At 41.3% G+C, this 25,887-nt stretch overlaps 1 protein-coding gene across 1 annotated transcript in view; it reads left to right on the plus strand.

Annotated features, from left to right (window-relative positions):
- The window catches only part of LOC108925619 (voltage-dependent L-type calcium channel subunit alpha-1D-like), an 80,582-nt gene that overhangs the window by 4,358 nt on the left and 50,337 nt on the right, over positions 1-25,887 (plus strand). The window contains exons 2-3 of the mRNA XM_029249664.1: positions 5,423-5,753; positions 7,050-7,155. Coding sequence (XP_029105497.1) covers positions 5,423-5,753; positions 7,050-7,155 — 437 coding nt within the window. The remainder of the gene's footprint in view (positions 1-5,422; positions 5,754-7,049; positions 7,156-25,887) is intronic.

Genomic DNA, 25,887 nt, shown 5'->3' on the forward strand with positions numbered 1-25,887 from the left:
TGTTAGACAAGATCCGATCTGGTGTTGTAAATCAGAGAAGGGGTCACACAGAAAGTACTACTTAGGGTTACGGTTAATAAAAAAAAAAAGACAAAAACAACCAGAGTGTCACAGAAAATATCAGAGAAAGGGATGCCGAGATCCATTTTAGTGGATCCAAACCCTTATTTGTGCGGAAGGCCGGATCTGTGGCAGCAGTACACCATGCCATGAGCGAGGGTTTAGCAAAGTTTATTGGATTTATCCGGCTGCGGTTCTTAAACCTCTTTGTTCTCCTACATTGGCCATTGGAAGAATGTAACGCAAGTAGGGAAACGGGGAAAAAAAAAAAAAAACAAACTTAAAACAGCTGAAACATATGCAAGCCAATGGCACTGGCTGAAATAGGTCAGTTTTAACACGTCTTTCTTCAGTCAAGAACATTAGAAGGATTATTATGCCAGGATTATCTGTGTGAAACAGTTATCTAGCGCAGACAGATAATCCAATATCCTGTAACCTTCCAACCTATCGTGCCATTCTATTCCAAGAGTAACCCAGCCAGCGCAATGAGTTAACACTGAGTGAGGGCTGTGGGGCTGCATCAGACACAACGCACACAAGGCAAGCAGGATGGATAGTGTTTCTTACTGGACCTCCACAACACTGAGGTAAAGAAGCCCGGGACACACACACACTCATCGGGCTCTAAAAACACACAGGTGACAGGGTGAAAATGAGCATCTCGATCTTCTTCTACGCCGGGCAGGTTCGGAAACTTGGCGGAGCGGTCGCGAACGCATGGTCTTACTGCTCATTTAGTCGTGCGCTTTCGAGGACGATGAGAGTGCGCGTGAGCCCGGCACACATGATTACGCGCACCGCACCTGAGTAGCGCGCGAGCAAACCTGCGCGCGCACCTCTTGCCGCCTGCGCGGTGTTCTGCAAGAAGGGACACACGGGCGTAATGGTAAAAGCAGGGTGTATTACTTAATCTTTGAAACGCATTAATTTAAAGGTTTGTGCAGCGATCGCGCAGAGTTAGTTCACTGTTACTGGATCAGTCCTGCGCTGTCAAGAGAGTTAAGAATCCCGGAGATCTTCACTGACGAAATCCTCATTCACGAACAATTAATACTTTAGTATTCTAATCTAAACACTTTGTTGGTCAGTCATTCTGGATTCCGTCAATACAAACCAAATATTTTTGTTTGGCTTTGTTGACCATAGCCATTGCATTGTTGCTGAATACAATATGCATAATGCAATCATGGTGTATGTGGCGTTCTTATTATGGTATGTCTGTGATAGTGTATATATTAAAATATATGGTATATCATGTAAATGCTACCATATTTATGTAACCATAGGAGGACGTCATGCTGAAAAGTGATTTATTTATAAGACTCCACTACTGCGTTACTCATTCAGCATGAAATCGTATTTAATGACTCATCTCATACTTCCAGTCATTGTTGAGTTAGGCGTAAAATATTAATATAATTTGCATCATATCCTGAACTTAATATTTTGAATTAAACTTTTAGTTTTCATTCTTTGTTATTGCTAAGAAATTTCTTTCCCTTGAGCGTAAAATGTCATTTTGTACCCAGATCTTATTTTGATAATTTCTCTTGACCTTGTTTTGTGTACTGCAAGGCACTAGTAGGCTACGGGGTTTCAGTAACAGTATTAAGAAAATCACTGTAAACTATGGCTGGAAACACCATGTAGTGTTTGGCAAAATTATTTGTAAACATAAAAAAAATAAGCGACTTTTAACATAGTTTATAATATGTTAAATATGCACTTACAGTTGTGGAATGAAACAAACTGCAAACTACAAATTGACAAAAAAGCCACAGTATGAAACAAAATGTATTGATCTTGTGTTTAAGGCACAGCAGATAATCCCAGGAGCCCATTACATGATTCGTAATTAGTGTTACATCAATCTACAAATGGACGCCCAACCGCTCGTCAAATTACGACACTCACTTTGCTGACTCATCATTCCCGTCACTGGGAGAAAGTTATTGTAAACATTACATCGAACTTAAGTTAAAGAATTTGCTGACTTTAAAGGGAAAACCAACATTTTATTCCTTGATAAATAACAAATAAATAACATACATATGAGATTAGGGTTTGTGGTCAATTTATGCATGTGTAATACTTGACACAAATACTTCACCAAAATTAGGTAAAATTATACATATTTACATTAAAATATCTTCTGAATAAAGCTTAACCAAAAGGGAAGTGTTCGTTTGGAATTAAAACAGAGGTCCCTACTCTGAGACAGTAACTCTAATGTGCGTAACAAAGTGGAACGTGTCTTATACCAAAAACATAGGCTATAATAGTATAGCCTAGACTGTTTGCCTCACACGAAATAACAGAAAACAATGATTTTTCTCTAGAATTGCTCTAGTATTACCAAATGTCTCTTAATCGACACAGAAATGAGAAATCATAAATATTTAAAATTGAACACTAAAGTTATTTATCACCAGTTTAACAATGAGCTTTTGAACGTGAAATATATGCCAGGACGCTGTAGCTGCATTCAGGCAACACGGAGTGAGTCCGACACAGAAGTAGTAACATGTCATGATGAGGCAACACGCGCGTCTTTCGCACAAATACACATACAGCACTGTACAGTACCGTAAAAAGATGTGTATCTATAACCCTCCTCCAGATGTTCTTATGTCTGGAAAATTGGTGCTGAGTATTTTAATTGACTTTAGTTTTTTCGTTGTTAATATTGTTAGTTAAGCCGTCGAGTATCACCTGCTACTACGCCGGGAATCACGTCTGCTAGTTTTGTGTGCTACCGCAACACTTTCTCGAAACACGCTTTTCACAAAAGCTACTGTGGGAAAAAAACTGAAAACACACTCGTTTTAATTTTTCTAACTTTAACTTTGCGCTTCAATCCTCTGCGGGATTAACGACGTATGCGCGCGGATGCTGTGTGTTTTATAGGCTGAAGAGACGCTCGTCCGCGAGACAACGTACGGGGGGGGGGGGCAGTCAGGCGGCCAGGAGAATCTGTAGCGATACCGTATCGTCAGACGAGCACCCGGATGTCCATTTCATTAAAGAAATAATTACAGAAATGCGTGGAATATGGAGATGTACATAAAAAAAACTGATATCGTCTCCTTCCTGTGCTTTCTTTGCACGTCTGGATGTTTTGTGACACGCGGTTTCAATGAGGAAAAGTAAGGGACAACTGGAGCGCGCGCGCCCAGTGAGGTGAGGTCGCGCGAAGGGTGCGCGCTCAGTGATGATGCGAGGATGCGCTGAGGGAGCGCGCGCACTCATGCGAGGACGCGCTGCGGGAGCGAGCTCACCGATGCCAGGATCGCGGTGACTGCCGCGCGCGAGAGTCTCCTGCTTCCATCTAAATACGGCGGACCTCGCCGTTCCCGCGCCGACGGCACTTATTTCCGCGACAGAGCCGTGGATTTCGCCGTGTTGCGTGGACAGTCCCGAGTCCTCCTCTGGAACGGGCTTCACTGAAGGTACCTCTGCGTTTTTATAACGCCGAGCCCGAACTTGCTGCTTCTTCTTGAGATCATGGTTTTAAGATTTGCCCAATAAATCAGTGGGCGCACTAAGAAACTCGCGTAACTTATACCTATGGTCAGGTATGATCCGTTCGTTCGGCAAACATTTTTGATTCATCATCATGTCACCTTCTTCTGAATCCTCACGGCCACACAAATTGTGACAAATTGCCTTAGGGAGGTATCATTATGTCAACAGTTTGCAAAAATCATGTCATGGGCACTATACTTGTTACATGTATTCATTAATGTTCTTGCGTGTTTTGTGAGAACTTTTATTATAGGTTCACACGCAGTGCTGTACGTGTCTGTTTGTGCTGACAGTAATAACGGTAACAGTAGAAATTAATGCTACTTTATTATAGCGATTATATATTAAAGAACTGTAATGGTTAACTTGTGTGCTGTGAGCTGCACAAAACCATAACATCATGTCACTTGTTCACAGGGCTCAACTAGAGGAGGTTTTTTTATTCTTCCAAACAACAAAATAATAAAATATAACCCAAAATAACGGCAACAACCCAGACTTTCCTTTTGCTTTATTTTTTAGTCAGTTAAGGCTTGCGATGAAACTACCTAGACCAATCTTTGCAATCACAGTGCAAATTATGCCTTATGTTTAACACTGACATTTCCAATAATAAAAAAAAATGGAAAAAGTAGTCAATAGTTGAGTTAAAGCGGTCAAAGTAAATGACATTATTTGTAGAAGACTAAAGGTAAAGCTCTTTATAGTCTGGTTCAGTGTGTATTTTTCCTTAAGACTGAAATTGGAGTACCATGTTTTTAATGCAGGTTGGATATTTACATTGCAGTGTATCCGCTGTTTCCTATGTCCAGAGAGAGAAATGTCACTTTATTCCTCCAAGAAAACAAGGAGACATTTGTTTTTTCTTCTAATCCTGCTGTGAGGAGTTGCCTCTTTGCCCACTAGTATTATGCTTTGATAGCATTATGCAAGAACCACCGTGGATTAAATTCTGGTATCATCTGTTTGTTAATGGTGTCTGTGGTGCTGCAATGTCTATTTGTTATGTTGCCGTTTATTATAAAAACAAAAAAAAAAAAACATTTTGCAAGAATTTTGTCATGCTAGCACGTTTTGGTTAAGGACCTGCATTAACGGCTGAAAATGTGGTACTTCTGGAGCATTCCTGCTGTAGTACTCTTGAGCAATGTACTTAATCTGAATTGGTTTGTGTAAAACAAAGAGGGAAAAAAAGAAAAAAACATGGTGTGTAAATAAGCTGTACAGTAAGTAGTGGTATAATTAGCCATATATTTATGTTTGTTGTCACAATGATAATCCCGTTCCACTTTTGCTTGTTGTGCACACAGCATTGTGTACAATGTAATAGGATTGGTTGGCAATTATCTGATTTGGTCAGAAAAGGAACACAATGGATGCTGTTAATCTGTCCAAGGACAATTTGACATTGTCGTCGCGCACGCTTTCAAGCATCTTTAAATATTTTTAAATACAGTGTTTTATATAATACACATTTTTATGGCTGTTTGATGTATATCTGCACATCTGCTAGATTTCAGCTTTCAGGAGTGAAAAACACATCCACTCTGATTTTCTGCCCAGTACATGACAGCTTCCAGCTGTTTGGGAAAATAGAGATACATCACAGGGATGCTGCCTAACACAGATACCATGTTTTCCTTCTATACATCACTGATGGAGGTGGACTCTCTTGTAAGTGTTACTCCAGAGAAAATCTTGAGTTATGGGTGAAGTCATAGTTTTGGTTACAGGAACTGATCCTGGATGTTTGGTACACGGATAACCTCTCATACATTTCTCTCTCAGTCCTTCTGTCGCTCTCTCACTCAATACCTGTCTTTCTTTTTTTCAGGGGCAAATTATGCCAGCGGCACTCGAGTACCTCTCCTTGGTGACGTACCAGCCCTTTGGCCTGAGCGCTCTACAGCTCCCCCGCCGACTGCTCTCTCCTGGCAGGCCGCGATCCATGCTGCCAAGCAGGCCCAGGTTGCCTGGACCATGAGTGCCAGCGCCGCCGCCCCTGTCCCCACCCCGGTCGGACCTTCATCCCAGAGGAAGAGGCAGCAGTACGCAAAGAGCAAGAAGCAGAGTACTGTGGCCAACAGCAGACCACCACGTGCCCTCTTCTGCCTCAGCCTCAACAACCCCATCCGGAGGGCCTGCATCAGCCTCGTGGAATGGAAGCATCCTTTTTGGCTCTGCGCGTCTGAGTGCCGCATGTGGGCCACCTGTGTGTTTGATACCTTTGGCTCCATTGTGTACTTTGTGATGCTTTGGGTGACAGGAATGGTAAAGGGTGAATGTAACACAAGAGGTTTGCAGTTCAGGAGGGGAGAGGAATGCAGCTGCATTGTATTATTAATAACTTAAATTGTGCTGCATACTGTTCTTGAGAATATGTACTATTCCCGGATAAGTTTTAATTATTATTTTTATTTGAATTTGTTACTTTAAATTCAAGAATCAGAACAAAATGCTGCCAGGCACCAGTTAGAGCATTAAGAGTTTTTAACACAGAGTGTTTTTTTTTTTTTAGTGTAACTATAGGAGTTTGGCTTGTACACATGTGGAATTGTCCTGTGTTAGTTTAAAACATGTACACAGAGTTAAAAGTCTGATAGTTGATGAAAATGCTGGTTGCTGGTAGTGTAGTGGTTAGAACTGCTGCCTTTGGACCCAGAGATCACAGTTTTGATTCCAGGCTCTAGCTGTAATACCCTTGAGTAAGGTACTTACCTTAAAATTACCCAGCTGTATAAATGAGTAAATATCTGTAAGTCATTTTGGAGAAAAGCATCAGGTAAATGCAAATGTGTTTTATATGGGTCAGTCATTTGCAAATTGAGCAAGAAATTGTTGTGAAGTCAGTTGATGCCCTGAATTAAGAGTATTGTTCTGCTTTGCATGCTGGACATGAATGAACTGAGATATTAAAGGGGAGGAGAGGCACATTTGAATAGTGGCACATAACCTGCATATTGTGAAGTGATTTGGACTAGGCTGAGTCCACCCCTTGTGTCCGTCTCTTTGATGTCTTAGATTTGAGTGCGCATTTTGGATGGTGCCTATGAAGGCAGGACCACACTGCATGTGGGGGTGCATGGTGAGGATGGTTTTTAAGCTGGCTTAAGCTCCCCTCAAACATGGACTGTCACGTTTTTCTGAACGCTCCATCAGCGAGCTCCTGCCTTGGGCGCGACCGCTTTGGGAATCAGGGGATTTTAGAAAGGACTGTTTCTGTGTGCAAACAAGAATTCCTACATCAAAGCCAGGCTAATGTTGTGATACCACAATATAACTGAATGTAGACATGATCCCCTCTTCATGAACCTCTATTAATTACCATACTTTGCTTTATCTTCCTCTGTCCTGTCACTTGTAGGTAGCATTTATTTTTTTATCTGTTGCAGTCATTCCTTATTTTGCACATCAGAATGGTTTTTAATAATATATGTCGTTTCCTTAACAGTGCTTTTCAGACCTTTCGATATCTTTATATTGTTGTCTATTTTTGCCAACTGTGTGGCCTTAGCAATTTATGTTCCCTTCCCGGAAGATGATTCCAATTCCACCAACCATGACCTGGTGAGTACAGCACATATATATGCTTTGCTGTGATGACTTTTTTTCGTGGGCTTCTCCATGGGATGGTGGTCTCCACTGGACCTTCTCTCCATGGCCTCCTACTTCCACCATCAAGGGCAGCAGCAGTGCTGTGATTTGTTGACTTTGGCTTCTGTTCCTTGTCTTGCTGTTTAGGAGAATAATGGTACGATTTATTAGTGGTGTTATGGTTTTCTCGGGGGGTTTTGTATTCTCTGCCTTTGTTCACAGCTGAGTGACATCCTGGCCAGTGCTGTCCTGGGTCACTGGCTTCTTCCTGATGGTATCCCTACCAAAACTTACCTCTGCCTCCTGATGTCTTGTTTCTGTTTGTTGAGGCAAGGACACGTGTTCGCTCACACTGCTTCACTGTAGTACTTGCTTTGCCTCGCTGGTATTTTTATCTCACAGAGTGAGAGGTAGAGCAAGCCAGTGAATTTTATCCTACATCTTTTAAGGTATACTTTGCAGGGTTTTTCTGGTGAAGAAAACTTGCTACATGTTGTAAGATTTATGTGCTGTGTTTTAGACTTTCTTTCATGTGATTAAGAGCTTCTCATTTTCCTTTAAGGTTTTGCAGAACATTAGGGGAGTTCTGATTTGATTCTACTTGTGAATATTCTGTATGCATTGATAGTATTGTAGTGTGTCTTTGGTTTTCTCCTTGTTGGATTAACAGCAATTATTCACCATTTGTCCTCCATGAAGAGTGCTAGAGAAAAATGACTGACTCTCATATGGAATCAGCAGTTTATCTCCATTTTCCATTCAGATGCGACGTTAGTATATCCTGAGGTTTGAACTCACTGTGTCCGTACAGTATCAGCCTGAGTCTGCGTCTTTAAGATAATATGCAGCGTCGATGTTATGTCTGAGTACATGTGGGCACCCTCAGCAATGGGAGGAATTGGACAAAAGAGTGAAAGCAAAGCAACACACAAGTGTCGTACATCTCTGGGAACTTCTGCACAAGAGCTGGGAAGACATGGTGTCTCATTTCCTGCTCAAACGTGTTAATCAAATGCCTTGTGGGTAAAAAAGAGTTTCCAGCAACATGTATTTAAATGTGAGCGTGCTGATCCAGCAACATTTGTCACTTGGTAACCTGATTGCAGCTGATCTGAGTGAAAACAGGCTGATAATGATGGACTGGTGAGATCCTGTGTTCACCAGAGAAGACACCCTACAGCAGTTGTGTGTGAATGACTTGAATATGCTGCAGTTGTTGGTATTCTTCACTAAGCAAAGGAAATATCAATAAGTAGGAAACACCCAGTTTCCTCCTTCTAACTGGATAGTTCCAGCCCAGAACTTCTTCCCCTGAATCCCTTTCAAGATGTACCCTGTCTTACACACTATGCTTTCAGGACTATCTATATTTTTCAGACCCTAACTGAATACTGGTATTGAACATGCATGGATGATGGAATATTGTTTGCTTAATGACTGAAAATACACTCAATTTAAGTTGCTGGTGACCGACTTTTTGATGACTGACACATTTTATTGTCAGATGTGGCAATATATCTTACCCAGTGAGTGACTGCAGTAGTGTTACTAAATTAGATGGTCATTTCAGCCAAGTTTCTAGGATCTAGAAGATGAAGTCAGGTGTGTGTGTGCGTGTGCGTGCATGTGCACGTGCACATGTGCATAGGCCTATGACACAGACCTGTCCACTGTGACTGTAAATCAGATAGGCCCCAGGAGATTTACTCCTGCTTTGGATTAGCTGTAAGTAGGGGGGCGTGGGGGTCAAGCTGGGAGGACTGAGAGTTTGGGATAGGAAGACAGTGCTGGGCAGTGAGGTTGGGTAATGAGGAGCAGAATAACACCCAACCCCCTCCACCTTGACAGACGTGTGCTGCAAATTCCAGCCACTAATTAAATATAGATCATAATGAGAGGAAGCCACATTCTGTGCTTTATGTAACGATATTCAGCGCTGACATTTCTTTGTTCACCTTTTGGGCTCAACCCTTCTGGTTAATGTTCAGTCTTCTTGATTGAGCAACATGTTTTCAAGTGTACTTTCAAATGATCATCAGATGATTAAAATCTATTACTACTGTCCTTATGTGCGGTAAGTAACATGGCCTGATATAATTAAAGTGTGCCATTCCCAGATGCTCAGTTACTCATTTATATATAAACCTCTGTGGCATGACTTTTTGATTACGATGTTCAGTTTTGAGCTATGTGAAAGGATGTGGTGTATTTATAATGAATTTGGCAAATATGCTGTGAAGTGAGAGCTGAGAATTTCTTGGAATCAAACCCATGTTTTGTGCTCTGATCCCGACCAGTTTCCGTGTTCCTGCTCCCAGAAGAACATAAGTGTGGAAAGTGCTGGGTGCTTCCTATTACTCCCAGGAGAAAATGTCAGGTTGTGTCTTCCACTGGAGGGGATTAAAGGTTTAGTCAGCGCAGAGGGAAATGAGAGCTTGTCTAAGCAGCACCCGGCCCATGGTTTTTGTGTGCGTTTGTGTGTACGTGTCAGCTGTGTGGGGAAGGGTCAGCGTTGTTTTTATTTACGTTGTTCTGTGTTGTGTGTAACTGTAGGTGAACCATAGGCCCCTTCATCACACTTGTACCCTTGGCTCATTGAATACTCTCCGAGCCACATGTACGACACAGGGGGCCAGGATTGCTTCCCGGTTCTCTGAACCCAGAGAGCGCTTTGTTAAAGTGGCTCACACTGTGTTCTCTGTTACTATTGTGTTCTGTGGGACCAGGGATTATTCACTTGTTAGCTTAACCTCCTTCACACATTCCTCTAGCGCTGTAGCCCTGAACTCCACGATTAATGTCATTTCTTGTGATTTGGGATTAATGGATCGTGAATAGTGATGAATCGTGTGGGTTCATATGATGATTATTTTGCTGCTTTCCTTTGAAGATTATTTTTGGCTGCTAGAAATTGGCGGTGTTACCAGTGGTCAAAGGGTCTTTCCAGCGATTGGTAATTGTAATTTACGTTTACATTTATTCATTTAGCAGGCGCTTTTCTCCGAAGCGAAGTACATCTCATTTTATTACAGTGTATTGAACGACAATGAACAAAATGACATAATGGACAGTAAGTTGTCGTTTTTGTGCAGCTCAAGACACTGCTGTTCTTTTATCCAAAGTGACTTTGACCTGATCCATCGACCCCCTACCATGTCTGCCTAAGCTGTGTGTGGCTGTGTTGGAGGTACACATGGTGAAAGATTCCTAAATGAACTTATCTAGTTAAGTGACTTATCCTAATGGAAACAAGGCTGCAGAATTTCAAAGTAGCACACTAACCTAACTTGCTCGCTCAGTGATGACAGCGCAACACGATGCGATTGACCTCTAAGTGGAAAATCTTGTACGAAAACTTTTACATTTCTGGCACCTGTAACATGTCAACAGGAATTCCGCTCGGTTAACTGTGTTTGCTTCAGTCTGTAACACCCAAACACACAGGCTTTACAAATTCAGAGATTCTGCGCCTTAGCTTAGATGTTTCAGTGCTAATATATGGATCTTGTCTAATGACATCAAGCAAGTTTTCCATCACCCTCTAAACATTGATGGGGTCTTCTTTCACGTCTTTGCTGCTGCTTTGCAGATGAAATTAACTGAAATGCTAACTACAGGCTTAAATTAGAATATGATACCCAGTATGGAAAAATAAAATTCCAGTGAATGTGCTGATGATATATTTTTGAGTACTATGTTGTGGAACATGAAGCCTAAGACAAGACTGCACAGTATTCATCCTTACCCATAATTTTGTCTGTCGATCATTCATTAATAGCTGTCACGAACAAATTAAATGGGTTGCGGCATTATACTGGTGGTTTTCAGGGGACTCAGGTGGTGTCAGTGGAGAGTTGATCAGCTCCGTTCATGGGAAGGTTCGTCTCAATAGCACAGCTGTCCGTCGCCATAGGCAGCGTTTCTACCTTTGAGAGCTTCCTCATCGGCATACACGAGACCACGTCAAATTTCTGTATATCTACTCTTTAGGCAGAATGTGTTCTGCTGAGTCACTGTTTGTGAGGTGTGTCCCCAGACAGCTCGACACTGGAACCCTCTGCACTTTGCTCACAGCTCATTTCTCAAAGCGCCAGAAAGTGCCAGAAAGCACCAGGGGCTCTGTATGTACAAGTGCTTCTTACGAGACTTTGATTTGCTAACTAAGTGGCTAATGTATTTCGCCCACACTAGAAGGCCCTAGAAGACTGAGAAAAGCGTTAAGCTTTTTTTTTTCTTTTTTTTTGTGGGGACAGTGTATGTCTTAAGATGGAAAAAGTGAACGATTCATCAGTGTGGACATGAATCCTGGTTGTTATGCTAAAGGGGAAAACGCAAAGCACAGCACAGAAATGCTATTTTTAAAATTCTGGACACTTTTTGAGCAAGTTTGGATGTAATAGCACCCAAAAAAACTCTTTCTTTCCCATTTGGAAAAGGAAGCACTAAAGTAATGTCTTTCCTTTGACAGAGTGATGCTGCCGAAGTTCTGTGCGTGGGCATATAGTGGGTGTCATACAGAAAGAAGGTCAAAGATCCCTGTTATTATGCATCTTGTTGTCAGTAAAAACAAGGCAAAAAGCTGCCGTAGGACAAAGGGGTTAAAATTAGCATGCCAGCCTGCAACAAACAACCGTCAGAAGCGAATGCCTCTGCTCGTTAGTTCATTTTTAATTTATAACCGTTGATATGTATTAATTACGAGTGCTGTATAGTTTAGGCTGTCATATCAGAAGGGTTCATTGCAGGTGTCTTTGTCTGACAGTGGTGGGCATGTTGGTTCTCTTCATTTGGCGGTTGTCGGTCCTCTGAGTGTTGCGTAATTTTGAATTTACCATTTCCATTAGTTTTCGTGTGAGGGTCGTCTTGGTCTATCCGAGTTTCCTGTGTATATGGAGGTTTTTTTGGGGTTTCGGGTCCCAATCAGAAAATAGCATCCTTCTACTGGACTTGCTTCATCACCGATGCACCTCCTGTCTTTCTCTTTAAACCGTTTAACAAACACATCAGACCGGTACATACTGACAGCTTCATTTTATAGATGGTCATAAAATGTGTGTCCTTGCAGTAGAAAAATTAAACATAGAATTTTCAGCCAGTTTTCTTTTCAGGGAAATTCTTTGTAGTTCCCATGTTTCTGTTATGCAGTATTGAATTTTTGGTAGGGAAAAATTGCTCACGTTTTACTTGCTCAACATTTTCTTTTGTATAGTTTTTTTTATTTGAGGAGATCGTGTTTACGGCTCTGTGATGGCTTATGTCACCAGGTGTAAAATCCAAGGCCTGTCCTGTCTCATGCGATCACGTGCTGGAAGGAAGGCTCAGATCGTGCGCTCCATCAGTCGCCATCCCACTGGAAATTTGTGTGCTTGCTGTCCCTTTGGTACGTGTTTTGGTTGCTCTTAATTACACACACACACACACACACACACACACACACACACACACACACACACACACACATTTTCAGAACCGCTTGTCCCTTACGGGGTCACGGGGAACCGGAGCCTAACCCGGCAACTCAGGGCGTAAGGCCAGAGGGGGAGGGGACACACCCAGGACGGGACGCCAGTCCGCCGCAAGGCACCCCAAGCGGGACTTGAACCCCAGACCCACCGTAGAGCAGGACTGCGGTCCAACCCACTGCGCCACCGCACCCCCTGCTCTTAATTACATTTACGTTTATTCATTCAGCAGATCCTTTTCTCCAAAGCGACATACATCTCGTAGAAAATACAATGTGTGCATTACATTAGGAGAAAGAGGCATAGTTGCAGATGTGTGATTCTTAAGTACAGGTAGTTTGTTTCTTTCCACCATATGAACCAATGTTCATCACACGAGTAGCTGCATAAAACTCAGAATATCGACGATTCCTGATCACCTTCTTACTAATGTTTTTTTTTTTTTTTTTGAGATACACAAACATTTAGTACGTACATTATAGGAGTAGCTCCGTAAAGGCTTATCTGAGCATGATCTTAGTTATGGTACAATTACGGAAATGGATGCCTGTTTTTCATTTTCGTGCGACTCCCTGTTTGTCAAGAAAGTGACAGAGCTCACCATTTCCTGTAAATATTACACACGCCTCATCATGCCAGACCTGTTACCTTGTTTTCTGGCGAGATGGAACAGCGCAGCAAATAACACTGCAAACACTGGAAGAACAGTCATTTCACTGTCACTTTTCCAAGCTATTAAGCCAGTGTTCTGTGGCCTTGTGTGTGTGTGTGTGTGTGTGTGTGTGTGTGTGTGTGTGTGTGTGTGTGTGTGTGTGTGTGTGTGTGTGTTTTGCCTTTAAGGAAGGCCTTAGGAAATGTCAACAGTGTGTCTGACCCCATTAGTGCAACAGCTCGAACAAGCAAGCTGAGAAAATATTCCTGTTTATCTGTTTTTGGGGATCTTTTTTTTTTTTTTTTTATTTTATTATGTCTACTTCTTTTAGACTTTGGATTCTAAAACTTTTGACTTTTGGTGGTGCCTGTCTGGTTTTCTGTGCCTTTTCTACTTTTCACTGCAACACATTGCTGTTGAGATGACAGCCCTCCAGTGACATTGTGGGGATGGAGTGCCCGTTGGAGGTTTTACCACAGTTGGGGGTTTTAAAAAGTCTCTCATTTGATCAGTCTCTCAATGTTCTCATGGTTTTCTCTTTAATATAATTTTATTCATTAGCTTGTGTTTCTATCCAAAGTGACGCTCAGGAGTAAGTGCCGGTGCAGGGTGTATCTTGCTGGACCAATTCAATGTAATTTCCTTGCTGAATTACGGTACAGTAGTGCACACGTTGTCTGAACCGCTTGCCCCATTCGGGGTCATGGGGAGCTGGAGCCTAACCCAGCAACACAGGGCATAAGGCTAGAGGGGACACACCCAGGACGGGACGCCAGTCCGTCACAAGGCACCCCAAGCGGGACTTGAACCCCAGACCCACCGGAGAACAGGACCCGGTCCAACCCACTGCGCCACCGCATCCTCTCTACAGTAGTGCACATAAAGGTTTTCTTTGTAAAGATTATTATTCGCTGTGGATCAAACTGGTTTTGCATACTGGAATTCTGTCCTCCAGTTTGAACAGTATTACGTTTGCTACACAAAAATGGAACACTTCCATTATCTCTGTATCTCCCTCTGTTCCTCAGAATGGCTGAGTCCCTCCCAGCATTCAAGAAGGGTCTCAAAACCCATCTCTTTCGGACCACTTTCTTTCATAATCTTCTGACAGCTTTGTAAATTAGCCCATCACCATTTCTTTCTTGCTGTCAGTATGTCACCTCTACAGGCAACTGCTGGAGTATTGGGGGCCACCAGAACAGAAGTATCAGACAAATAGGCTGTGATCTAATCATTGTGTGTTTGAATCTAAAGCTCTTGATTGTTGAACGCACGTCTGTATACTACGAGTCGTACATCGCTTTGGAGAAAAGCATCTGCCAAATGAATAAATGTAACCTGCACAGCAATCTCCACATCATTTACTGAGTATTGTATAATGTGTATAGCCTAGGCTTGATACTTATTGAATTCACTTTATTTTTATAAAGTGTTCTCAGCAAGGTGACACAGATGCCTATAATGATTTCAGGCCTGGTGAAGGTAAACTTCGTTTGAGGTCTAAGCCACTGTTGACTGTTTAGCAGTGAAACTGTGGATTCATATTGCTTCCTGTTACGAATCTATTTCGGTCATATGCATGCTTATAGCCAGGGAACTCTGAAACATTAAGATAATATAATGAAAAATAGATGCAGAAGTACTTAACCGTTTAAATTCAGCCTGCTGTCTTATAATTAATTGCTATTGTTCGTCAGCTTCATACTTACTTCTACTCTCTTGATTGTTTAAAATACAAAGTATTTTCATTTCTCTTTGAAACGCAGCTATGTTGAAATTATTCTGTACTCTAAGCGCCTTGGTGTTTTACTACTATAACACTGCATGCACGGTGTCTGCTTTGATTTTAACACTCTCTTGTGTTCATGTTAATTCACGCATTTTTATATCAGTGGGAAAAAAACTAACATGCCTCAGAGCCTTACTTTTTTTTACCCAAAAGGGTCTGATCGCATGGAGATGGCAAAATGTCCCACATGTAATGGAGTGTGTACTGTAGTCTAATATTCACTAGATATTACTTGTAGCCATGTCAACTAATAGATGTGAAGTATATGAATACTTATGTTAGCCTGGGAGAAACACCTTGGTTCACTGACTCTCTCAGGAGCCCCAGGAATAATTTCTGAGACAGTTCCTTGTGTCATACAGCATTTTTCACTGACGCGGCAGAGATGTGTGTGCTAAAATTAGCCAGTTAGGTCTCTTGTGGCAGCCATGTGGCTGATAGTACACTCTCACAGTCCTGTGAGCTGGTTTTATATACGTACACAGAGAAAGGATGTAGAGACATCCAGTTGTGCATGTCTATGGTCCTTTTCATCACTTTGTTTCCTTTATGTTCTAGGATGCAATATGGTAGTAGTAATAGTGTTTATTATAGTTTTTATTGACACAGCAGATACTCTTATTCAGTGCCTCGGAGTAAGGCAGGTGTCGGCATATGACTGACTGCAAGTCTGTTTTTAAAGTATGCCACCATTTTCATATATCTTAGATGAATTGAGTTTAACAATTACAAAATTAAAAAGGAAAAATACATGTTGGAGGGCATGCAGGGATTGAATAACCCATAAAAGTAGTAATGTGTTGCGTAATGAGGCTGATGTTGGTGATGTTGTGTAGAGTACATGGATTTAGCAGTGAAAATTACAGTTTAAAATTTGGCAGTCATTTCACTTGGACCTTTATCGTCAGTATTGGCACTAACATGGTTTGGCTTTTTTTGTTTTTGTTTTTATGGCAAGTGTTAAATATAATCACTGTTGCTTAAATGACATTAACATTTTCCCCAAAAGGATTAAAGGGTCACAGTAAAGGAGGGAGTGACAGAAAGAGATTAATACACAGATGTGACTGTTGTAGTACTAGAGTTATAACAGAGTCTGTGAAAAGAAAAAAAAATGAATGCTTGAAATTCATTGAAAATCATTTTATCATTCTGTTATGTAAGTTTTCATAGACAGGATGTTTATGGACTGTTTGCATACTTGTATTTTTCTTCTTATGTGTGGTGGTATTACAAGCACGTTTATTGCAGTTTAAGACAAAGTTCTCTGAGAATTCTGATGGTAACATTTCAGCATATGAGTTCAGCTAAAAGAACTGTTTCCTTATATAAATCTCGTACAGAGACACTCCTATTTTATAGCAGAGTACCCATTGGTTCATCAGGATCAGACAGGGTTCCTTATATAATTTTCTTTGTACATTAAATTTCCAGGCTGTTATACAAAATAAAATGCTGTGTTTGTGTTATATTTTTGTGTTCCTACCATTCTATTGTTAGATATCAGAAGTTCTCATTTTGATATTGATTGTGTGTAGCTCCAGATATATGAACTGAATATTTCCTTTGCCTTCAGTCTTTAAAGTCTATACAGCTGAATGGGAAAAAGCAGTTTTTCAGCAACATTTTGATCTTTAGCAGGGAGTTATAAGTTAATACACCTTTGTCCCTTCCTACCTCTTGATGGATGGATGGATGTCTCCTTTTAGATAACTGTGTGCTTATGGTGCCTTTCTGTAGATTCTCTCCTAGGAAAATCTATGTAGCATCCCAGCTTGCTAAGAATATATTGACACCTGAAATGTAGTGTGAAAGATAGCAGCTAAATCGATGATGTGCAATAAAATGTAAATGCAGGTTTGTCAGTATTTATAACTATGGTCACAAGTAGAGAAACCATAATGTTAAACGGTTTAACAAAGGTATCGTGGGTAGAAAAATTGACTTAGCCATTTAGCTACAAATAGATGAGTAAAACTACAGTTAATCATAAATATTTATCTTTGGTTTTCTAGTTGTTGCAGTGAATTTCTCTGAGAAAGTCAAGTCAGTGCTAAAACAGCGTGAGGTGTAAGCACTCTCTGAGTTTCACTACTCAGTTAAATGGGCATGACAGTGAGGTGTGCCACAGGGCGCTGTTCTGAGTCCCAAACTTTCTCTTTCCCATTGGAGTCTGTGGAAAAGCATATGGACACATTGCACAGTGTCCGGGGCAAGGCAAGGGATACACTGACTCCCCTCTCTAGAACAAATCAGGAATCGGATTGACTGCTGGTCATGTGACCTGGCAGAGCACCTGCCTGCTAATTACAGTAGCAGCTGCTTGGCAGGTGGCCTGGAGAAGATCAGTCCAGTTGGCCTGCCTGAGTCCATGTGTAACCTCCATGTAGTCCTCACACACAAAGCTCTTGCCCACCCTTTCCATACTTACATCCGCATTCATGCTACTTCCTAACACGATTAACTTTATTCAAATGCGTGTGCGTCCGTGCACGTTCGTATGTTCGGAAGTTGGGAGCGTTACAGTTCTTCAGCCTGCAGGAATATAACACGTTTAAGTCTTCTGAACAAGGTGCTTTACCTTGATTGCTTAAGTGAAAAATCCTGTGGATAACATGTGTTACAGTATGGCTAGGATGTCACATATTCCATTCTCTTTGTACTGTACACAGCTAAAGATTTCCTTCATAACAGTATTGAAATGAGGATTTACCATACTGCCACACATGACCACTAATATGTATTTATGCAGTTTTGTGTGTGTTTAGGTCTGTTCACAGAAAGTGAAGTAAAACCTTGCCATAGAAAGTATTGTTTTTACACCTGTGTATTTAACATGTTGCATAACTCAAACCTTTTGTTTTCTTCACCGTGTCATATTGTGAAACATAAACATATATTTATATGTGTTTAGTTGAGATATATTTATGTTTCATATTGAAACATGTATGTGTTTCATTTTAAATAAAATCTATTGGGATGTCATATAATTGAAACCAGGAGGATTTAATTATGCTTAACACTCTGAAATTAAATGAAAAATTAGCTTGCTTAATGGTGCCTTGAAAAGCACTGAGGACCTGTGCTAGCTTTTTTCTTTTAGCTTTAATAAATCAGTAGTAGTAGTACCGTTATCATAATAGACTTCGTAAGTGAACAAGGAGAACTTGCTCCAGCACAACTTTTTTTATCCAGCACACCTTTATTCCTGTCAAGGATGTCACCAGAAAAATCTTAGCTGTGTAATCGCTAAACTAAAATACAAATGCTGGAATTTTGCAGCAAATAGTTTAACCTTAGTTCTTTTTTTTTCCTGTAAAAAACATTAGGAGTCGATGTGAGTGATTTTGTGGAGGGAATTAGAAATGTAGTTTCTTATTGGCACACTGTGACAGCTAAAGAAGGATTTATAAGGGGACTGATCACAGAAACCATTTCCTGCAGCTATGCTTAATGTTGGCTTTTCTCATGTCGAAAAGTAGGACGCTTAAATCCCATCATTCTCAACTCATTTGGAAAATTACATGTTAATTATATACAATATAGACTTGCAGGACTTAGTTTTAAACATTTCCTAGTTTCATGCAAAACTAGATAATACACTATGTAACATTATTGTACATATGGGCTTGTAAAATGTAGAATATGGTATATCATATTGGTATGGTATTAGTATGGTATATGAAACTTTGAAAATACAAAAGGACTTTTCATAACATTTTTACATAAACACATGAAAAGTGACATGACCTCTGTTGTGAAGCAGTAGAGTGTGAAGTTAAAAATATTACCTGTCTGAGATGTTATTATTTTGTCACTCACTTAAGGCTTTCATTCAAAGTGATTTACAGTTCTGTTATATTATGGCAGCATATTTTTCTGAATCTTTTCATGTTAAGTACCATTGTCAAAGGTACAAAGAAAGCAGCTGCAAGCAGCAAAAGTCAGGTTACAAGTCCTTAACCTCTCAGCTTTACTCTGCTCCAGTTTGTGAGGTGTTGAAGGGAAATAACCTGGCATTTGTGTGATCCGTGGTCATCGCTGGTCTAGATCTAGACATAAGGGTTTAGAAAGCATCCCTGGTGCTCTGAGCACACGCAGCTATACAGACTTATTGCACGCTGCCAGCGGTTCACTCGAGTGCATGATCATCTCACTACATCAAGATCGGCTGAAGAGGGTGATGTGTACCAGCGGTTTTTTCTCGCAGAATACCAATATAAAGGCAATTTGAAGCAAAACTGAACACTTCCCAGGAGCCAGGCATTTGAACAGGGATTAGCTGTTTGATTATGTGTATTCTTTCGTATCTAGTCATTGTAAAACAAGATTTTTAGTAGGAATAGGTTATTTGAATACACAGTATTTATTTTTTGATATGTAATCACACTAAACAAGGTGTTGAATTGGGACTGGACTGATTATGTGTGTTTTGAGCATCTGACCACTGTAAGAAATACTACTGACAGTGCAGCGTTAGTTGAAAGGGCATGAAATGAAAAATACTCTGTCTGCACTGAGTAAAATCCAAAAAAAGAATCCGCCAAATAAATGCAGTGATAATTTCGTTAATTGAAGAACATTTTATTAAACGATAGTGAATTTATTATTTTTTTACTGAAAACATTTGAAAAAGAATATTTGCGAAGGATGTGTTTCTCAAGGACTGAGATGTGTTTGTCCGTCCAGGAATCAATCCCAGAGATCAAAACTGAAAGTGTCCATATATGTAGAATGTTTATTGAGTTTTGTTTTCCAGCTCATTCCCTCATCTGGCTATCGATGCATTTCCTCTTATTTTTCTTTGCAGTAACCAAACATCTGAAACATTTGTTCAGCAATATTTTTCTAAAGAAGGTAAATGAATGGAATGTTTGAGAAGAGATCACTGAAATTAAAATGAAAGGGAGAAGATATTGAGTAGGTGTCCACATAAATTTCCTGTCTACTTTATGGTACCAGTATTTGCTAATGCTTGCCCACTTCAGCTTTGATAGGGCCTTTTGTCAGAAATGAAATCACTGCAAACAGTGGCAAATTGCGTAATATTTTAATAATGATTTATAGTTTTTTTTTTTTTGCACAGTGAGCAACTCATTTTGAAAGCCTGCAATTAGGCTGGTGTCAAGAAAGCCATCTTGTTATCTTGCCTACTCTGAAAATCCACTTGATAGGACACAGACAAAACCCACAGATGACTCTGTCTCCAGCCAGAACTCCAGTAAATCTGTTAAAAACGATCACGTGACTTTGTACATCTCCGATCTGCTAATAGGTGTTGTTTTTCTCATGGACTATTTTTCAGGAGTTCTACTGCACCACCTTCCTGGGATCAACAAGCAGTTATCCATATTTTTCCAACTATCTCTGTGTTTTTAAGCTTCTAAACATTCTAATTCCCAATTTCAGATAATTCATACAGTTGATTGACAATTTTGCAAGGGGCTAGTGACGAATTTGTCAGAATGTTTTAAAATTATACAGTATGAAAGTTGAAGATCTCTCCAAGCCTGGAAAGTGTGTGTCTATGCCTAGGTCTGTGCACTCTTTTGGATGGTACTGCAACAGTGTTGAATGTGTCCATACTGATTAAATCGCATCAAATGACACTGCGTGAACCTGTCTCCTGCTGAAGCTCCCAGCTGATCCATTTGCTTATTCATGCATGGTTTCAGCCCTTGATGATCAATAGCAGTAAGTGCAAACGGCCCCCATCAAATAGCATGTGGTTATTCCATAAGGCCAGGATATGTGGATGTCAGCCAGGCTGACTCATTGTCATGCCAGAGAGAAAAGAACAATACTCCCGCCGGCCTCCTATCCTTCTTTCATTCTGGCACGCAAGTCAAACACCGTACTTCATGTGCTGTTTGCTCTCTGTCGTATTGTGACTTTCACAAAAATGGTGCACATTAGCGCTGCCGTATGCAGTTAAGCACGACTCCATTCAGACTGCCGAAATGAGAGGCAAACTGCTTCGGGTTGGATCTTCAGAGAGTATCTCCTGACAATGAATGGGCCATTTTCCTCAGTTTAGGTTGGAAGAAGCAGGTGAGCGAAGAGCTCCAGCAGAACTATGGCTCTGCATGTTGATGTAGCAGGTGGATATCTGAACAAAGAGTGTTGTGTTTTTTTTTTTTTTTTGACAAAAGCTCTGGGTTAAACCAACCATTCACTCAGGAGCTGCTTTAGTAACATGTTAATGTCCAGGTAGATCCTATCAGTTACTGGCATTGCTTTACATGTGCTTTTGCGCTTGTTGTTGAGCTTTTCACTGCTTGGTGAAAAGTTCATTTTATCTAAATTAGTGGTAAATAAATTAATCATTGTAAATGTAGAACATCTTAAGATCTGTGAATGAAGCTGAGTAATGAGCAACTGTTGACTCTGCTGGTGGGCTTTATTATTTTCCGATAGGACATCCGTAATCCTATGAATCCACCACATCTGTGGACACGCTGTCATTTGGCACCACTTGCTCGCCTGTGCATGCCTGAGCTATTAATTATCTACATCCACCTTTCCAAGGTTACACATTAATGGACAACTTCTCTTTTTCCGCTACTCCAAAAGTTTCTAGAAACGAAAACTGTAAACGTTACTTCCGTTACCGTTCATTTTTAGTTACATTTAAATTACATTTGTTGTCCCTAGATTTGGTAAATGGAGTTTCACATGGTGAGAATGAGAACTGGGGGTGTGGTGGCACAGTGGGTTTGGCTGGGTCCTGCTCTCTGGTGGGTCTGGGGTTTGAGTCCTGGTTGGGGTGCCTTGTGATGGACTGGCATCCCATCCTGGGTGTGTCCCCTCCCCCTCCAGCCTTATGCCCTGTGTTGCCGGATTAGGCTCCAGCTCGCTGCGACCCCACTTGGGACAAGTGGCTTCAGACAGTGTGTGTGTGTGTGTGTGTGTGTGTGTGTGTGCGCGCAATATACAGTCATAATCCAAGATCCACCTGTTATGTTTACAAGAGTTTGTTTACGAGGAGTTGGATTTTATGTGCCCCTCAGCAGCTATGCAGTGCAAAACATTTACATGTATTTATTTAGCAGACGCTTTTCTCCAAATCAATGTAAAATGATTATTATGTAGTATTTCACCAACAAATTTATCCAAGGTGACTTACACTACACTCAACTCCCTACAGCCATGCATCCATTTACACAGCCGTGCAAAGAAACGCACGTACAGACAAACTTCGGGCCGTTTAGAGTCAAACAAGCTTTTGGACTGTGGGAGGAAACCAAGGTGCCTGGAGGAAACACAGGTGAACGCGGGGAGAATATACAACTACGCAGACTGAGCAGCTTTCCCCTGTTATAATAAAAGCATTCACAAGGTAAGGGAGAAGGCAATGGTAAACCGCTTCTATATCTTCCCTTACCGTGAAAACCACACGAATGGTTGCCATGAGTCAACTTTGACTCAATGGGACATACTTGACCTTACCCGTTGTCTTATATGAACCTTTTTCCTCAGCACAGGGATTTTCTTCGTGTGATAAGTGTAGTTCTCAGGAGTATTATTTGTTCACATCTATCCGATTTCACTCGACTTTCTTGTGATGAGCACTAATGCTGGACATTTGCATAAACTTGTTTTTTTCCCCCTAGTCCCGATGTGTATGCCTTGCCCTCTACCTGCACTGAATATGGACAGTTTGTTCAGAAAATGCTCCCATGCAGGATGAGTCACTGTGCAGTGTTTACGTTTGAGACAGCTCTCAAAGGAATATTTTGTGGTTTCACCTTGCAGTGGCTCTTCTCTTTTCTACTTGAATTTGCTTTGCGATTCTATAGTCTGTTTCTTGAAATGGTTAAAGCATGGAGTTGCTGCAATGGATGGAGCTGTAACAATGGGGGTGGGTTTACAGCTTGGAGGCGGCGTTGCCGATTAGGGGTCGGGCTATATCCTTGGGGCCAGAATGCCACATGTGGTACTGCAGTGGGGGGGGGGTGAGCACAGGCCCATCATTACGCTTCTTATTACGGTGGATGTGACAGCACAAATTACCTCAATTAGACTGTGTTGTGTTCTGATACAATGGCTCTGTTGTGCTTCGTACACAGTCCTCCGTTCCTTGTTAAACAGACAAACAGCACAGGCTAATTAAGGACGCACACTGCAAATTAGAGATTCATGCTCTTATCCTAAAGCATTGTTGACCTCTCTAAAGATATGTAAACACTAAAAAAGAAACAGCGCTTTGGGTCACTGCCCTAACTGATCTGCAGCTGCAGATGTGGAATAGTCTGTCTAAGGATGTTTTACCTAAAATGCTTTGAGTTGGATCTACTGCTGATCTATTACCATTAATTCAATCAGTTGATCCGTTTCCTAACAGGACTTACAATTTTATGTTTGTGCACTAAACTACTTTTTTTATATTACCCATTTTCCAACCAACCAACCAATTTCAAGAACTGCTCATCCTGAACGGGATCGTGGCGAGCCGGAGCCTATTCCGGAGACATTGGGTGCAAGGCTGAAGGGGTGGGGGGGCACACCCTGGACGGGACGGGACGGGACGCCAGTCCATCGCAGGACCACAACTAGATACCCAGGCACACAGCCGGGCGAAGATACTGGAGCAATTGCAGGGCAAGCACTTTGCTCAAGGGCACCACAGCTGGATCCGGGGATTGAACCAGCAACCTCCTGAGCCAAAGGTCGCTCCATACCCCCTTACAAAAGGGTAATTTTAACTGGAGCTGTTCTGAGTAAGTATGTTGATGAAGTGTACAGCAGCAATTGTATTTTCACTGAGATGTACGTCGCTTTGGAGAAAAACGTCTGCTAAATGAATAAATGTAACAGCAGGAGTGGGATTTGAGTCCAGGTCCTTTGATGAGAAAGCAAGGACTCTAACCCCTATGCATCCTGTTGCTGCTGCTGCTACCTGCGGATCTATATCACAGTTTAATGGCTCCACCTGACAGTTCGAATCATGAAAACACCATATCTGATGCACCTATGTCATGTAAAAAGTAATAATGAGACTCTCATGTCCTGCCCACCCAACCAAACATTTGTCGTTATGAAAACTTCCACCTTCTTTCTCACAGTACAACAGCCTTGCCAGCAGCTGGTAACAAAAACAATCATTGGCAGGAAGACATTGTTGATACTGGTATTTTTCACATCTAGTTCATAAATGTTATACAGTTTTATTTGTGGTGCTTTGTGATGGCACTGGAGTGTAGTGAAGCACATTAAAAAAAACCACTACTTGACACATGTTGGCCTAGAATGAATTTCAAAGAGTGAAAGGCAGGCAGTAGGTTTGTATAGCTGTATCTTAGATATGCCACAATAGCAGAAGCCATAAGTTTTGCAGAAGGAACACCGCAGATACAGCACAGCGGGAGAAAATCAGTCGTTTTTCCTGGGAGCTGTTAATCGGTTTAGCGGCAGGCCTATATGATGTTTGGAGAGATTTTATTGTCAAAATGGATTAATCGAGTCATCCTGGTTTATTGTGGCTATTCTTACCTCTAATCCAAAAGCATCCTGTCACCTGCCCATCATCAGCTTCATCATGTGGTTTTGATGGCATGTGCAAGTTGATGTCACTGAATGAATTCAACATCCTAAGGAGATTTTGATTTTTCCCTTTTTCTGGTGCTGCGAGGAGTGCGGGAACTGAGCACTGCCTCATTTGGAACGTCATTATTTTGGCAGTTGCTATTCTAGGGCCTTGTTGAATATGAATTAGCCTGAGCAGCATATGGGGAGGCTTGCCTGTAATGCTGTAGTACAAGGATCCGATATTACTTCAGTCAATGTTCAGATAAATAAACAGATGCGTAAACAAGTTTAACGATGTACATTATGTGCATTATGTCACTTTAGATAAAAGCCTCAGTTAATAATAATACTGATGATAATTATTTTGATTCTAAATGTACTGCATATCACATTTGTTGCATTGCATTTTTCATTGAATTTTAAGTGAAGCTCATGATGGAAACATTAATTTTTCAAAGTAATTCAGAAGAAAAGCCCAATGCTTTTTCTTTATACCTATGAAGTGAAAAATGTGTTGAAGGAGGAGCTTTCTTCAAGGTGTTTTGGAGTTTGTTTTTCATCAAAAGGTTTTTTTTTCTTTTTTTGTCCTGTGGTTAGGTTGTATTGTTGAGGATATTGTCCCTGAGGTGTAATTCAGTGTGAAATCAGTACAGCACTAAAGGTTACATGACAAGGACTGGTACTGCTGTGCAGCGATGGGACTGATGTTTACATAACAGTGAAATGCTTCATCAGGGCTGGTGAGCGCACAGCGTGTGTCGTCTCAGCGTAGTCTCAAAGTTAATCTCTTCTGCTGCGTTCGCAGCATCTGGACCCGTTTAGCCCTCTATAATAAACTCTCTCCATGATACAGATTACGTAATGCAGCGATGGTTTTATGCACGTGGCGATTAATGTATTGAATAAACAAAGTGTTCGACTGAGCCAGACCTGTGACTGCGACGCGTATCTGGACAGGCTGGAGAACAAGGTGTTTACATGGGGTGCAGAGGTCAAACTGTGGTCCCAAACATAAGCAGAACTCAACGAATGGCCCTGTAAAGAAGTTTTTGTCGCTGAACTTTTCATGAGTGTGTGCACAGTATTACAGGATGGAGACTCAGTCAGCAACTTGAACCTAACCTAATCTCACACACACTGACTGAAACCGCTTGTCCCAAGTGGGGTCGCAGCAAGCCGGAGCCTAACCTGGCAACACAGGGCGCAAGGCCAAAGGGGGAGGGGACACACCCAGGACGGGACGCCAGTCCGTCGCAAGGCACCTCAAGCAGGAC

Source organism: Scleropages formosus, chromosome 2, assembly GCF_900964775.1.
Source record: "Scleropages formosus chromosome 2, fSclFor1.1, whole genome shotgun sequence".
NCBI classification, from domain to species: Eukaryota; Metazoa; Chordata; class Actinopteri; order Osteoglossiformes; family Osteoglossidae; genus Scleropages; species Scleropages formosus.